Source organism: Pararge aegeria, chromosome 21 (genome assembly GCF_905163445.1).
Source record: "Pararge aegeria chromosome 21, ilParAegt1.1, whole genome shotgun sequence".
NCBI lineage: Eukaryota > Metazoa > Arthropoda > Insecta > Lepidoptera > Nymphalidae > Pararge > Pararge aegeria.
The window spans coordinates 11,418,123-11,434,512 of NC_053200.1; the positions used below are offsets into that span (position 1 = coordinate 11,418,123).

The 16,390-nt window shown below is 32.9% G+C and overlaps 1 protein-coding gene across 1 annotated transcript; it reads right to left on the reverse strand.

Moving 5' to 3' along the window:
- Window positions 1-738: 738 nt before the first annotated feature.
- On the reverse strand, window positions 739-16,076 carry LOC120633276. The gene is made up of 8 exons (XM_039903455.1): window positions 15,879-16,076; window positions 7,361-7,516; window positions 6,886-7,037; window positions 6,324-6,530; window positions 5,936-6,070; window positions 3,820-4,174; window positions 2,355-2,394; window positions 739-758 (listed from the first exon to the last, which is right to left on the reverse strand). Exons 2-8 carry the CDS (start codon window positions 7,506-7,508, stop codon window positions 755-757), a joined length of 1,041 nt encoding a protein of 346 aa, XP_039759389.1. The 5' UTR covers window positions 7,509-7,516; window positions 15,879-16,076; the 3' UTR covers window positions 739-754.
- Between the last annotated feature and the right edge of the window lie 314 nt (window positions 16,077-16,390).

Genomic DNA, 16,390 nt, shown 5'->3' on the forward strand with positions numbered 1-16,390 from the left:
CCAAGTAAACAATGGTATATATATATATATATATATATATATATTTGAAAGCACGATATAGTTTTTTTTTTTTAAACAATAAATATTTTTTGGGTAATGATATTTTAGAGTAGCATATGTATACAAGAATAGCAAATTCTCCTTTATTGCATAATCCTTTTCGTTCCTAAGGATTTGTTATTATATTTATTTTGTAAACGAAAATGTTACTTATAACAAAAAAAAACACTGTTTGAATAAATATACATATAAAAATCTTTAATATTACACTCAGTTTATAATTTCGAATGAATATTAAAGAAAAACAAATCATGTGCACGGATCTAATCTCTTGAATAAATTGATAATAATTTATCGTAAATAATCTATTTGTGACTCATAACTATCATTTATTTTAGACATTAAAATACAGAATAGCAAAAGCTGGCACTTTTCTGAGTTACGTGCGTTTTAAGAAAGTAAATATAACTTGCTTTTACGGTGAAGCAAAACATCGCGAAAATATAAATGCCCATTATTCAATGTATATTAATTTTTTCATTTTATATTGAAAGTTTTCACCAATAAAATAAAATTGTATGATATAAAATATTACGAACGCTTAAATGATAAATGTATAAATAAAAATCTAAAATATCATCAAAGACTTAAACGGTAATTTCAAATACAAGATATATTTTATTATAACTAATATTAATTGAAAATTATACCCCATTTTGTTTTTCTTACTTTATATTATAGGTATGTTCACGTTTTATCTGAAATAAATAAGAACAGTCGTTAATAATACAAGAATCCGGTATCAGTGTGGAAGCAGTGGCGTGCATAGAGGGTCTGCATAGTGTATGCAGATGATATAAAATGTAGAATATCTCCTGTCCGAGTCATAAAAAACGAAGGCGGTGGTAGAGTCACTACAAACAGACTGACTTGACGTTTCAAAAGTGCTTATAAATGAGGCCTACTGGAAATACCTAGATTTTGAATTTTGAATTTTGACTCGTTCTGTAGATTTTCTTCATTTAATATCATCGGCATACCCTCTTTGCACGCCACTGTGTGGAAATGAAATATAAATTTAATATAAAAGTCTAAATAAAAGTCTAAATAGCATCATCAATAGCCTTTAACAGTCCACTCCTGGACTCCCAATGGACGGGAGGTTTGGCCCATAATCACCACTCTCGGCAGACAGATTGGTGATCATAGATGGTAACAGTAGCAAGAAGGAAGTCCATAAAAATATAACAAAATTTAAAAAGAAAATGGACTGTAACAATATCAATATTAGAAGCAAAAATAAAATCGTTGTGCACTTTACTAGGCTACACAAAATTGCAAATTCATTCAAGGGCAATTGTATATATTATTTTATAACAAATTACCGAATGAAATCTTTGAGATATCTCTCAATAATCAAGTCTATACAAAACGTAAGTTTACAGAAAAATCCTATTATAATATTAAGGATTACGTAAACTAAAAAAAAAAGCTTGGGTGTGAATTGCTCCAAGTTCATATAAATTTACTGTGAGATGGTGATAACAAAAAAAAATACCCGGCTAAGTTTGTTGTGGGCTCTTCTTAGACCAGGGCGCGTTTGGAACCCTCTTAGCTTTAGGTTGAAGTTGGCGAACAAAGTTATCACCATCCCCGTACAATTATGTGAACATATATGTATGAACGCTTCATAAGTGCCTGTGATAAGCCTACATGAATAAAGAATTTTAGAATTTGAATTTGAAGCTCGTTACGTTGCTTTAGTCGTTACGTTTACGTGCGTTAAGTATTTTCATCTGCCGTCACCACACGGTATTATGCAACGTGTAACAGAATTACGTAATAATGTTGAAGGATAAAGTATATTTCATTTATTTTTGACCTTTACTTCATTATTCGCAGAGTATCACTACAGTACACCATATTTATATCATGTCTTTAATAATGTTTAATGTCATCTTTCAATCATTTGTCTTATAGTTATCCATAAAGTATGTAGTTATATCTAGTTAGTGCAAGTGGCCCTGCCATACTAACAAGATGTAAAATAAACAAATAAATAAATAAGGAATGACTCTGTAAAAATATTAAATCAAAAAACCATATTGGCACTTGGTATAGGGATTTTCTTGATAAATATTAAGGAAAATTTAATGAATTGTTTAATTTAATTTTCCTTTTTTTTACTTAAATGGTGAACCGATTGACTGGGTCACTTTCATTGCGAAAAAAATAACACCGCGTACAAATCTAATATTGAACCACTAACTCATTCACTGGCTGACTAATTTGGAACTCCTAGATACAATCAAACCTCCAGTGTTAATATAAATAAAAACAAAAAAAAATAATACCTTTCGGTCACTGTAAGGTCTCTTGACTTCCTTCCATTTGCTGAAAATAAAAAACATAAATAAGTGTGCAAAACTTCTAATATCCACTCAAACGAGGTTCGCAATTATTTTAACTAGGTATTAACCCGCGTTATTTGTCCGCATTGATTAAGGTTTTTTACAAATCCCGTGGGAACCGCCTGTTTTCCTGGGATGTTTTAATGACAGACCAATCGATGGTTAAGTGGAAAAAAAATCGCCTTTAAACAGAGCAAAACTTTACATGGCATGCAAGGAGCACGTGCTGCAATATGCCGTGCTGTGTTCATCGATTCGAGGCGTAGGTGTTTAGCCTCATGTGTCTGTAATCACACCACGCCCTTCAGACCGGAACACAGCATTGCAACATTGCCGCTTAGCGGCATAAATAAGCATGGCGTTAGGAATTCAAAATTCAAAATGCATTTATTTCAAGTAGGCCTAATATAAGCACTTTTGAAACGTCACGTATGTCTGTTTGTAGAGACCCTACCACCGGTTCGGAAGGCAGATTCTACCGAGAAGAAGCCGGCAAGAAACTCAGCAGTTGCTCTTTTCCAACATCGTTTTACAATTTAACAATCTTTGCTCTATCTTTTGTGAGATGAAAGTTGAACCTTGTCATTTCATCAATAGTATAGGACTTCCTCGGACGAGCTCTGTCTGCATTTTATACTCTGTATAAAATGCTTATGTTACTCTCCTTCTTTTAAACTTTTTGCCAATAATCAAGTTTATTGGTTGCTTAGTTAGGATGTAAGGTAATGAAGGACAAACAAACAAACTTACGCATTTATAATATTTGTAAGGAAATACGGATATTAGTATGGGAAAATGTATGTAACATTTTCGAGGGATGGCCGATTGGCGCAGTGTGGGCTACCCTGCTTCCTGAGTTCAAGGCCGTGGGTTGGATTCCCACAGCTGGAAAATGTTTTGTGTGTTGAACATAAATGTTTTTCAGAGTCTTGGTGTTTATATGTATATTGTAATCTTTATTTATATTATTAATACAAATATTCATCTTAGTACCCATAATAACAGCCCAAATCAGCACTCTAGCAAACTCCAGAGTAAGCGTAGCTTGTACGCTTACTTTGGGGCTAGACGGCGGTGTGTGTATTGTCGTAGTATATTAATATTTATTTTCCTAGAATAAAAGTGTCAAAAAGTTTAAATTTGATAAGTTGTAAAAGAGCAAGAGTATCTTGCCGGCTCTTGAGTATTCTTTTCGAGCCAGCGGTAGTCACTACAAACAAACATACGATCAAAAGTGCATATAAGAAGGCTACCTTAAAATAAATAAATTTTGAATCAAAAATTCATTAAAAATGTATGACGATTACTTAAAAAAAGATGGCTTACTTCAAGTAGATTCGTTTTGAATTTAAAGAAAAAGATTACGTTTTACGATAAAAAATAAAAACGATTAATTGTATGTACGTACATATTTTATATTGGCTATATCCAAAATCACTTCTACGAGAGCCGATTTCATTTTGTATCAAATCGGCCGTAGCTGCTTTCGAATCATTGTCTCTCGCTTGTTTAGTATCGCTATCTCTGTTTAGCCTTGTCACGGAATCATTTGATTGGTTAGAATCAATCGACTCATCTGCGTTTTTCTTCTCCGGTGTAGATGTTGCAATGTTATTTTCTTTAGAGAAAATATCATTATTACTTTGTTTCACTGATTTGTTGTCGCGACTTTGTTTGAACAGTGTATTATTTGAAGATGTTTCTTGATCCGATTCGGTGTTGTAGTCTGATCGGTCGCTTCTACCACTAGTTATGTTTGTTAACTGCAAAGATAGTAAAATAGGTATTTTTTAATTTTTCCTAAAGATAGTTCAACGGGTACATACGAGTACCACGATAATATTTTTTTTTTTTTTATATTTCATTTCATTTATTCAGAATATTGGTTATTACAGAATTGACACAATAAACATGGTGCCACGATAACTGTTGCAGTAGTATAAACTTTGTCGGGGTATAGTACCAATAAAACAAAAGTAGAACATAGTAAATGCCAATAAAAAAAGAGAATAAGAGTCAATTAAACAAAGATAAATAAAAACTAATTATATAATGGGATTTATCGATATTTCGATCCATGCATGGATAAGCTATTCTACAGGGGAGCAACCAGCAATGGATAAAGCTACATTATCCTAAAGTTATCTCCACCGACCGACACTACATTCCACGACTAGTTTGTGAAGCGATTGAAGTACGGTTATAACTTTTTGATTTAATTTTTAGTAATTTTAAATTAGTAAGTGTGTGAACTTCAGCGGTAGAATTATGCAAAACAGGAAAGTAACGTTGTCAGTGTAGTATGTCAAACAGTTAGTGAAAAACCAACAAAAATAACAAGAACATCTAACTACCCGCAGTTAGATTCTGCCCGTGACATGAAACTGGGTCGAAATATCGACAAATTCCATAACTAATAGTCTTCAGTAAGCCACTGCCATAGTGTTTACTGAAAGAAATCAGATACAGCCCTAACATCATATGCAAAATTACAAGCACGTGACTCCTGTCACTTTATTAGGTCACCGTCGCGTAGCGTATAAAAGACGGACACGCGCGTAGGTACTATGCGCGTGTCTGTCTTTTATATTCAATAGGGTTGCCAAAAGTAAACACATCGAATGATTTGAATTCGTTTCTATGGGAAAGTAAATAGGCTTCTTTTGATTTAATATTTTTACACGGTGACTCCTTATTTTTATGCACCCTTCAACATTATTTCGAAAGATTTTAAACTAAAACTTTAATGAACTTTTCTTAGATATAAAATACAAAATTCAAAATTCAAAATTCATTTATTTCAAGTAGGCCTAATATAAGCACTTTTGAAACGTCAAGTCTGTCTGTTTGTAGTGATTCTACCACCGGTTCGGAAGGCAGATTCTACCGAGAAGAAGCCGGCAAGAAACTCAGCAGTTGCTCTTTTCCAACATCAACAATTTACATTTTGCATTTTAACATTCATTTTTCTATCTTGTGAGAGCTGAAAGCGGAGCCGGATGCTTCCAAGCAACCTTGTCATTAAAAAATTCATCAATTGTATAGTAACCTCGCTGTAATAAATCGCTCTCGCTGTAATATATTTAGTTCAACGGTTACATACCACGATAATATTTTGGGAGTTTGTTGATATTTCACACATGACATCGTGTACCTACGCAGTCCCGTCGTGACCACGATCCATGCAACTGGGTCGAAATATGAGTTGAACTATATTTAAGAAATGACGGCCGATTGGCGCAGTCGGCAGCGACCCTGCTTTCTGGCCGTGGGTTCGATTCCCACAACTGGAAAATGTTTGTGTGATGAACATAACTGTTTTTCAGTGTCTGGGTGTTTATATGTATATTATAAGTATTTATGTATATTATTCATTAAAAAAATATTAATCAGTCAACTTAGTACCCATAACACAAGCTACGCTTACTTTGGGGCTAGATGGCGATGTGTGTATTGTCGTAGTATATATTTATATTTATTTAAGAAATTATTTCGTAATTTGGTTACACGTTGTATAAACTCACAGTGTAGCTGGAAGACTCATCCGAGTCGACGTCTATGTCGACCATCATCTTCTCTATCAGACGCTCCATGCTCGTCTCATTGGTCGTAGCAACCGTCCTAGCTTCTTGGCGCACTCTTTTGTTACGTTTCACTACCTGAAAATAAACGAATGCATAAAAACATAGAAGAACTTTCGGTACCATCCCGAAGTCAGAAAGTCGGCAGTATTAAAAAAAAAAGAGTAAAATATGCTGATTTGGCACACCTAAATATAAACAAAAAAAAATATAACAAAGAATAGATTTATAGAAGGCGACCGATGTTATGTTATCTTGTACGCACAATATATGCCCTGCTCATATTATGCGATCGAGAAATCTATTCTTTAATGGCACGGGCGATACTTACCAAAACTTCATCTCCGTTAATAAGCTGTGTATTGTTATTCCCATAGTGCTGTCTCCGGAAGCACATGGTGAACTCAAAGAGGGTCTGCAGATGGCTGTACCAAGACTCCCGTGTGCCTCGGCCCGGCTCGGTGCGGGCTCGCATCATTCTGTTGCCCTGGTACTTTAGTGTGCGGAGGTAACGCCGTTTTCCTTGTATATATGTTACCTGTACAAATTATATAAATATATTACGACAATACGCATATCGCCATCGCTTGACTATATGTATACGTACTATCACTACGACTATAGGCTAAACTACAGGTACACAATAATTATGTTTATATAGAAGTTACGTCATAATTTTGTATTCGACCATACCAATCTCACTTCGAATATAATTAAAAATATATTATTCATAATACATGCATATCATTAGATAAATACAATATTTTGGCGATTCTTTTTTACTGTCAGTACACACCGGCAACCACGCCCTTCAGACTGGCAGGGTTATTACGTATCCTTCGACAGGCTTGCGACAGGCGTTAATTTTGCAAATATATGCTCATGATACATACCACATCAGCTGACCTTAATGGTGGTTTGCCCAGTACGAGGTTGGCCAGCGATATAAACTCTCTCGTGATCCTCAGTATTATGAGGAGCGGGAAAAATAGCACCCATGGCAGCGGTCGGATGAGTTCTGGCTGAGGCCGTTCGTCTTGATCCACTAGAAACCATTTAAATTGTTACTTATTTTTAAAAATATTAAAAAGCAAATGCCGAGGCTTTCGACGAAACTGCTTTCGTAATTTTCGTTTCCATCGAGCAAATACCCGCCACCGTGATACTCCAATCCCAGTCGCGTTGGTGGTTACAAGTTACCAGATCGAACACGAGCGGTCAATCAAAACAGTCAACTATCTCACAGAACAAAACCGGCTAGGATGTCATGAAAGATGTCAGCATAGCCTGTTGTTTCCATTTACTAGACGATTGAAGAGAATCTGCCTAGATTACTTTTGAAAAATGAAGTAGGTATATAAATCTTACGCGGTGGCGGCACGGCCCATCGCGCGCTCTTCTCGATGATCCACAGAGCTCGGTCCATGTACCGCAACGTTGTCTGGCCCATGCGGTAGCTCGCCGCGCGCTCTGCCGCGTTTTGTAGTACCTCCTTCACTATCGACACCAGTTCCATTCCTGAAACTAAAACAACTTATTGCAAGGGAATATCTATATCTATAGTAATATATAAATCTATAGAGATTTTTACGATTGTTCCGTTATAACTATTAAACTATACATCCGATTGAATTGAAATTTTGCATCCATGTAGAGGATACATTGACTTAATGGATAGGCTTACTTTTTTATAAGTGTTAAATCTCCGAAGTATATAGTCGGGGCGTTAATGATTAGAAAAAATCATAAAAAACTAAATTTTCAATTTTAACTCTTTTAGACATGAAATTTGGACAGAATTTTTTTGGGCTATGTTACGAACAAACAAGAAAGTATTGAATGAAGTTTAAATCACAAAATCGGGGGTTACGGGGGTGCTAATAAAAAAAATGAAAATTTTATACTAAAATTCCCACAGACTTAAGTTTTAATAATAGTTTCATGTTTGTTAAATTAAGGTCACTTACTATCCAATTTCGAAAAATTTTAGCCCTAGAGGAGATTGTGGGGGCGTTAAAATTATTTATATAATTATAATTGTTGATAACATCCTTAAGGTTTTTTTATAGTAATAACTGATGGACCAAGCTGTGGTAACCTAATGGTTAGTGAAAAACCATAATTTGTTACATAAACAGAGGAACACTTTGAATGCCATGCAAGGAACACATCCTATGAAATGACACCCTTCGGACTGGAACGCAGCTTAGCAGCTTAAATAGGCATGGGTGTAGTAGGGACTTCCCTGGACAAGCTTGGCCACAAAATGCTTTAATACGTGCTACTAAAACTTTAAGTGCGGAAGAGTCTAACTAAGATTTGCAGTCAATGATTGCAACTTTCTATAATTTCCAAATAATACTGGTTGCCTCTGGAAGTAGGAGGGACATCTTTAGTGCTAAAACACATCTCTATATATCTAAAAATGTTATGTTGGTTTGTGTGCGCTTCAAAAACTCAAAAAGTTCTGCAATGATCGGGCTGAAATTTTAGCATGATATATAATACGCATCAAGGATTATTTTTATCTATTTTCTCAATCATTCAATCACAATGTGCCACAGCGAAGCGTGGCAGGGTACAACTAGTTTATTATAATTTGACATGCATTTATAGTAATTAATTCTATATAAATTATATAAAATCTGCAAATGCCAATGAAACGCCCAAGTATAGTCTAAAATTTTAGTTTTATTCAAATTTTTGTATACTATTGAATTAGTGTTTAGGAGTTAAATAAAAAGTAATAAAATAAATAAATATACCTACTACGACTATACAAACATCGCCATCGAACCCCAAAATGAGCGTAGCTTGTGTTATGGGTACTAAGATTACTGATGAATATTATACGCATTCGTTGTTTTTTTTCAGGTCGAGAAATAAGTATCGTAGATAAGTCCTAGGATGCAGGATAGATACTTGGGTAGCAAACAAACACTTTCGCGTTTATAAGATTATAATATACTATTGCTATAAAAGTTGTATGTAAACTGTATTAATCGAACAACGCATAATAAGGTTTTTTTTTTATACAAAGGGTAAGAGAAATATTTCACGCTGGAATGGGATCTTTTTTTTGCAAAATACTTTTAATATAATAACTTTATTTAAGACTTTTTACGGCAAAGTAATATTTCAAACATCAAAAACATGAGAATATCTCCGACACGATTTCACTCCTTTAGAAGGTTTTAGAAATAACTCTTCCAGTCGCATTTCTACTGCATAAAGAACTCTCGAACTTTTCAAAATATAGGACATTCATACGATCTTCTAAATCCCATTTCACCCCCTTAGGGATGGATTTCTAGAATAAATGTAGCCTATAGCACTGTTCAATTCTATTTAAAATTATGTTTTCTTACTTTACTACAGCACTACACCTATATTGGTTTTTCAACATTGAACAATTGTGTACTAATTATACGTATACATACTTAAGTAAGTTTCTTTACACCATAACGCCGTTACTTTGCTTATTATTAACAATTATTTTGATAGCTATACGCAAGTTTACATTATTTACATCACTTGCACGATGATAGTTAATTACATATAATATACACAATTTAATACAAACAAATGCCTATGGAAATTATATGTAGCGATAATGATTTGTCTATCAACACATACACATGCTCAGACGTGTGGGGTCGCGAGTTCGAATACTTTTAACTCACGTTATCTTTATCTTATTATACCTATTAAACTATTATGCCTGACTGATTGACTGACTGCCTGACTGATTGACTGACTGCCTGACTGATTGACTGACTGCCTGACTGATAACGCAACGGAAATTTGGAAGAAATATTTCGGGAAAACCTTAATGGTGCACTAAAAACGGCCCTTAGGTCCCAGTTTAAAACATAAAAGCTCATGTTTTTCATTTGATAATATTGGGTTTAAACGACAAATATAAATTATATTAATATATACATTGTTTTGTCTTTTGCAAACATTCAAATACGCAGAGACCACTGTTTTATCGCAATCCTACTTGACGCTTCAAATATTTAACCCCAATTCATCCCCGTTAGGGGGTGGAAAAAGGTGTTTTTTTAGGAAAAAAGTAGTGTAATTAATTAACCTGCCTACAAAAGTCCCAATAATCAGACCGACACAAAAACAACTAAAATCGTTTGTTAGGTCAGGTTTGGATAGGTAAGATTATATATCGTTTGACTAACCAGATGAGTTTTATAATTCATTAAGCAGTTATTTCAAAATCACATACGAAAACTGCAATTTTATTTGTATTTTTGTAAGAAATGTTCTTATATTAAGACCAGTTAAAGGCCATTCGCAACATTGTTTAAATAATAAAAATTAAGAAAAACTAAGCATTTTTTTGTACGTCTTACATTACAATTGCAACCCTTTATAATATTAAACGTTTTTTTGACTAAACAGAAAGAAAATTTTTGCTAATATTTTTTATTATTTTATTTGTATTTGATTATTAATATTATATGACAGTGTCAAGTTTATAATATAGATTTACTAGCGATAAATTGATGCAGTTTTAATACAAATGTGTTGTTTGAAATTGCTATTCAAATAGTTATACACTTGAGTGAACAAGCAGGATAGCGACAGGTACCGCAACCGCGACGCGTCTCTTGCAATCGTTGTAGGGTGTTTTGTAATAAAAGTACCATAGGCATATTATGACAATAACTGATTAACTATCTGAATCGTCGTAAGATTAAAAACACCATGGTAAACATGCAAAAATATGCTAATTTTTGATGTTGGAAAAGAGCAACTGCTGAGTTTCTTGCCGGCTTCTTCTCGGTAGAATCTGCCTTCCGAACCGGTGGTAGAGTCACTACACACGGACAGACTTGACGTTTCAAAAGTGCTTGTATTAGGCCTACTTGAAATAAATGAATTTTGAATTTTGAATTTTGAATTTTTGAATTTATCATTTTATCAGCTAAATTGGAATATTAAAATAAAGTTCCTAATTAACATGTTAATTAATATTCATCTTGCTATGAAGTGTATTGGTTATGTAATGTTATAATGTGAGTGTGTGTTTGTGTGTGTGTGTCTGTGTAGGTTAATTATGTGATAAGTAAGGAACCCAATTTGCTTAATTGACTTAAGACTGATATAAGATTTATCTTTGACTAACTGTCTGGAATCTTCTCTCACCTAGACTTTGTGACCTCACTTTTAGCTTACATATCATTACATTTTTTAAATATCTATATTTATCAAGGGCAATGGACCGCTCGTAATATTTTTCCTTGCATTTACTATTACTTATAGTCCTTAACTGCAGCTTATTGGCTAAATACGGTATTTTACTAGCAGTCTTTAATTAAAAACAAAAATAAATAATTACCTGTCTTAAATATATAAGAAAGAAAGGTAAAAAACGATAATATATTTTTTTAATAGTATCTGCTTTTTAGTCTGTATTTCTGTTTTGAATCGGCTAATCTCCGAATCGGCTGGACCGATTTTGACTGGAATTTTACAGTTAGAGGTATAAACAAAGGTTTTCGGAAATCTACGCCCAAAGGGGTAAAATTAGGTTTGTAAGGCTGGTTAAAAGTCCCAGTTTTTTTCATGCAGATGCAGGGCATTTGAACTGACATTTAGGTGTTTTATCTTAATAAAATATTTTTATTTCTGGTATGATATTAGGTATTTAGTAATAAGATTAAAGTAGAATAGAGAATTAATTTGCATTTAAAAATTTACGTACCTAAGTACAATATAACAATTTATACGCGGACGAAATCACTAGTATAGATTAAAACACTAGATATTTACCTTCAGAAGCCACTTATCAATCATATCAAACGCACAAGTATAAAAATAAATTTACTACTTCAAAATTTTTACAACAGCCTTTATCTTAATTACCGTAGTATAAGTATGTACCTATACAAGAATCAATAAAAGTTTCGAGTTATATAATATTTTGCATAACAATTTTGAGATAAAATGTGTCACCTTTCCAATAAAACTGTATGGGCGGGAAATTAAAAGACCTAAATACCACAAAATTATCTATATTAACTTGATCAAAAGAAAACAGGCACGTTATCAACACATTTCACCCAGGCATTCGCCGATATAGGAATATGCTGCATCCGAGTAGGTAAATACATTTTCGTCATGCCTTATAGATGTTAATAATTAATAATAAATCGATGCTTACGTTTGTTTTATTTGTACAAGATTTAACAATAACTTAAATTTATATTATTTAGTACAAATAAACTCATAAGAAAATATAACCTTTCGTTATGCACTGAAGTTACTTATATTTTACATGAATCAAATAAAATACTTACATTAGGTACCTAGCAAATAAATATATTTACTTAATATATAATTATCTAAAAATCTGCTCAGTATTTTTAATGCTTTCAAAATAAGACCAGCTAAGTAGGTACACCCCACCCCACCAACTTATTTTTCACTCAATACCTTTAATACATCAGTTTTAGATGAAACGATGTAAACAACACATTAACGTAATTGTAAAGTCAGTCTATACTTATCATGCATTGATAAATAATGTATGAATTGTCTCTTGTATAAAGGCAAAGTCCAAAGATTTTATTTAAATAAAGAACTGGTTAAAGAAATAATGTTAGTCGATAATATATATTGAATGCTTAGAACAAACAGCTAAAGTATAGTCTGAAAGCTACAACATATATTAACTAGCTATGCCCCGCATTTTTACGTGCGCTGGCTAGGGGTAGAAGCTATCTAATAAAAAATTTGCTTCTAAATCAGATCGGAAGTTCGTGAAATAAGTTTGTTTATATGTGCTTAAATATTTAACTACAATCTTCAGCTTTAAAATAAAAAAAACATACTGAGTTGAAATTAATTAATCAACACGTATTAAGTACGAAATTAATAAAAAAAAATATTCCTATTTATTATATTATCTAATAATTTCGAACAGAATTAAAATAAAAAATAAATCCTTTCACCCCACTGCGTATTAATATCAAGCAAAACCAAACTCCTAGTATATACAACGCAATTATAAACAGTGTTAAAGGGCATAGGTTAGTGCAATCACAGCCAGATATCAAGACAGCCAAGACAAATATGCATAATTATTTAATAACTATGATAATATAAAATGTAATTTGTTCGTTTGTTTAATGATTTTGTTTCCTAATTTAATTTACTACATACTTATATATCTTCTTAACATTGGTACATATAGTGGTACATAGACCATTCAAATATGTCACAGAGTTGTACAACAGGCATAGACGGTACACAGGAATTATCCTGGCAACAGGCAAGGGGGAAAAATTTCTTGGAACGTATATTTATTTATTTGTCTATAAAAACATATATTATGATTCTGAAGATATATAGAGCAAACTATTGAGTTGGTTTTCAATGGTATCCCTCAATGGCCTAGTGGTTGTGAGTCAAGAAGCTATAGTTTTAACAAAATCTGTGTAGCCTACCTAAAGTTTACGATTTAATTTATAGCAGGTACATAATGGGATCATGGAAAAGTAAAGTTGTGTGATAAACTTGCCAAAAAACTCTGTTTAAGTGCCGAGTTATTTTTCTTTCTTTACTCATCATTTGGACAAGGTCTCTGTGAACGCTACTGTTAAACCTCTATATGTATTTCATGCAAGTTATATGAGACGTACTTAACTTGCATAAACGACACTCGCTTCCTATATATAAGAGAAGTACTTAACTTTCATTTAAACACACTTGCGTTCTGTATACAACTAAAACTTGCATAAAAGACATTTGCCACCTCTATACTAGACGTACTAAACTTGCATACACGACACTCGCTTCCTGTCTACGAAACGTGCTAAACATGCATGTAAGACACTTGCGACCTGTGTACGATACCTACTAAACTTGCATAAAAGACGATTGCGACCTATATACCAGACGTGCTAAACTATCCTCAAAGACACTTGCGACCTCTATAGGAGTCATACTAAACTTGCATAAACGACCCTTGCTTCCTGTATATGAGACGTGCTAAACATGCATAAAATATACTTGAGACCTGTATAAAAAACGTAAATAACTTGCATAAACGACACTCGCTTCCTATATATACGTGACGTACTAAAAACGCATATAAGACATTTGCGACCTGTATACGAGTCGTACTAAACTTGCATACTGACACTTGCTTCCTGTATATGAGACGTGCTAAACATGCATAAAAGATACTTGCGATCTGTATAAAAAACGTAAATAACTTGCTTAAACGACACTCGCTTCCTATATATACGTGACGTCCTAAAAACGCATAAAAGACATTTGCGACCTGTATACGAGTCGTACTAAACATGCATAAAAGACACTTGCAACCTGTACACGAGACGTACTTAACTTGCATAAGCGACAGTTGCTTCGTATATATATAAGAGACATACTTAACTTGCATAAATGACACTGCCAACCTGTATATGAGACGTACTAAACTTGCTTAAAGGACACTTGAAGCGGGGGTAGTGTGACTGCACGCTTGCCGCCCAGGTTGCAGTAACTTGGCCAAGTACTCAGTTTGGGGACCATAAAACCGAGTAAAGCATGTCACTCAGTTCCTCGACAAATCAAGTTCTTGGTACAACTCTAATAGCTTTTATCTTGTCCTCAACCCTTTACCAAGATTATGAAATATTTCCCTTTAACTTTTTAGATTACTGCACAGCCAATATTTAAAAGTACTGCAATATCTACATTCCATCTCTTCTTACCTGTCAATTGACTTGACTTTTACTTTTTAGTGTAAAATTTGCTTTACAAATATAAAAAAAAAGAATTTTTCTAAAATACATGAAAGAAAATAAATTAAAAAGGGGCTTTTTGTATGTTTTCAGTATGATTTTACTATTTTTTAATACTTTAACAAAATAACCATAAAATTCCCTACATTATAAGACATAAAGAGTACTTTCCCTTAAAACCGGTTCAGTAGTTCCTGGTATAACAAGAACCGATTCTAGATTACTCCTATGCAAATTTAAAAAATCAGTTCAGGTTTTCAGGCTATTAGCCCCGATACAAAATGCCACAATAGGTAGAAAAAGACAAACAATTCTGAGGTTTAATGAAAACTTATATAAAAATGGCTGACACCCACATTTTATGTACTTTTATAGGTGTATTTGTAAAGTATTATATATCTTATTGGTTACTCACTCTCAACCCTTTACTTACTACTCATTACTTTATTATCTGCATTAATATACTATAATAAATAAATAATCATAATGCTTATTATATTTTTGTCTATAATTTGGACTAATGGACAACTACTTTCACAAAATGATACTTATTATATATAATATAGACTTTTGTTGCATGAGCATTCCCAATCCTAAAGAAAATTAAGTATAATAGACAAATAATATAATTTTTAAATAAATTCAAAATATAACTAACTAAGCGTAATTAAGTGAAATGGGTAGTTAACCGTCAGATCAGTATCATAAACTATAAATTTATCTTTCATACATACTGCCTACATTTCTTTATTAAATGTTTAAACATTTGTTTGTTTAAACATTTAATAAAGAAATATAAAACACTATGTAAACACTGCTCTATAAGTAACTTTTAGGTACTAGAATTAATTCCAATCAAAGTGTTTCTTGAATGTAATGATGTGAAACTTTTATTTGTTTTGTATACAAATGTAAGAAAAAAATACATTCACAGGTTCATATTTATATTTTGATCAAGAGCAGATCATTTCATAGTTTATAGTGATAGAAGCCACCAAAACTTACCATTAGACGACATATATGACAAGATTAGCACAATTATTATTTATTTTATATAATACTACTTACTACTTAACTTGAGAAAGTTAAAATTAACTTAAAAGATTGGTGAAACTTACTTCGTACACCAAAAGCCAGACTCTTTGAAGGCTCACAACTTCCTGTTTTGGAAACAATTTAGGATCAGATATTAAATGTTTCATAAAATGTACAAGTTTATAAATAGTTTGCAATGTTATACAATCGAGAAGATAAATCTTTAAATCACGAATCACGATAATTGCCGATATTGAATTCAACAACTGACGGGCGAGGGCGACGGCTGTCGCTTGACAGTTGACGGCCGGCAGCTAAACGGCAACTTAACCTTACTTTTAATTCGGCATTTCAGCTCTAATTTCCAACATTTTTGAGACTTTTGCACATTCAATATTATCAGAGAATTTGCATCCACTTTTTTCTCAGATTTTTGTATTAAGGAGCAAGTTTGGCCATGACAAACTTGAACGCAAAAGCATCTACAATATTTAATTGCAGACTGCAGTGGTTTATTTAGTGTTTATATTCTATAGATTTAGAGCAGGATGTATTAAAAATAAAAAATCTAAAAAATCTGAAACATCAAAGCACT

Excerpts from the sequence above, each read along its gene's own strand:
- LOC120633276 (XM_039903455.1), bottom strand. The coding sequence starts at position 7,508 with ATGGAACTGGTGTCGATAGTGAAGGAGGTACTACAAAACGCGGCAGAG. Across the intron at positions 6,071-6,323 it reads TTAACGGAGATGAAGTTTTG|GTAGTGAAACGTAACAAAAG; the intron begins GTAAGTATCGCC and ends GTTTATTTTCAG. Across the intron at positions 2,395-3,819 it reads ATATAGCCAATATAAAATAT|CAAATGGAAGGAAGTCAAGA; the intron begins GTACGTACATAC and ends TTTTATTTTCAG.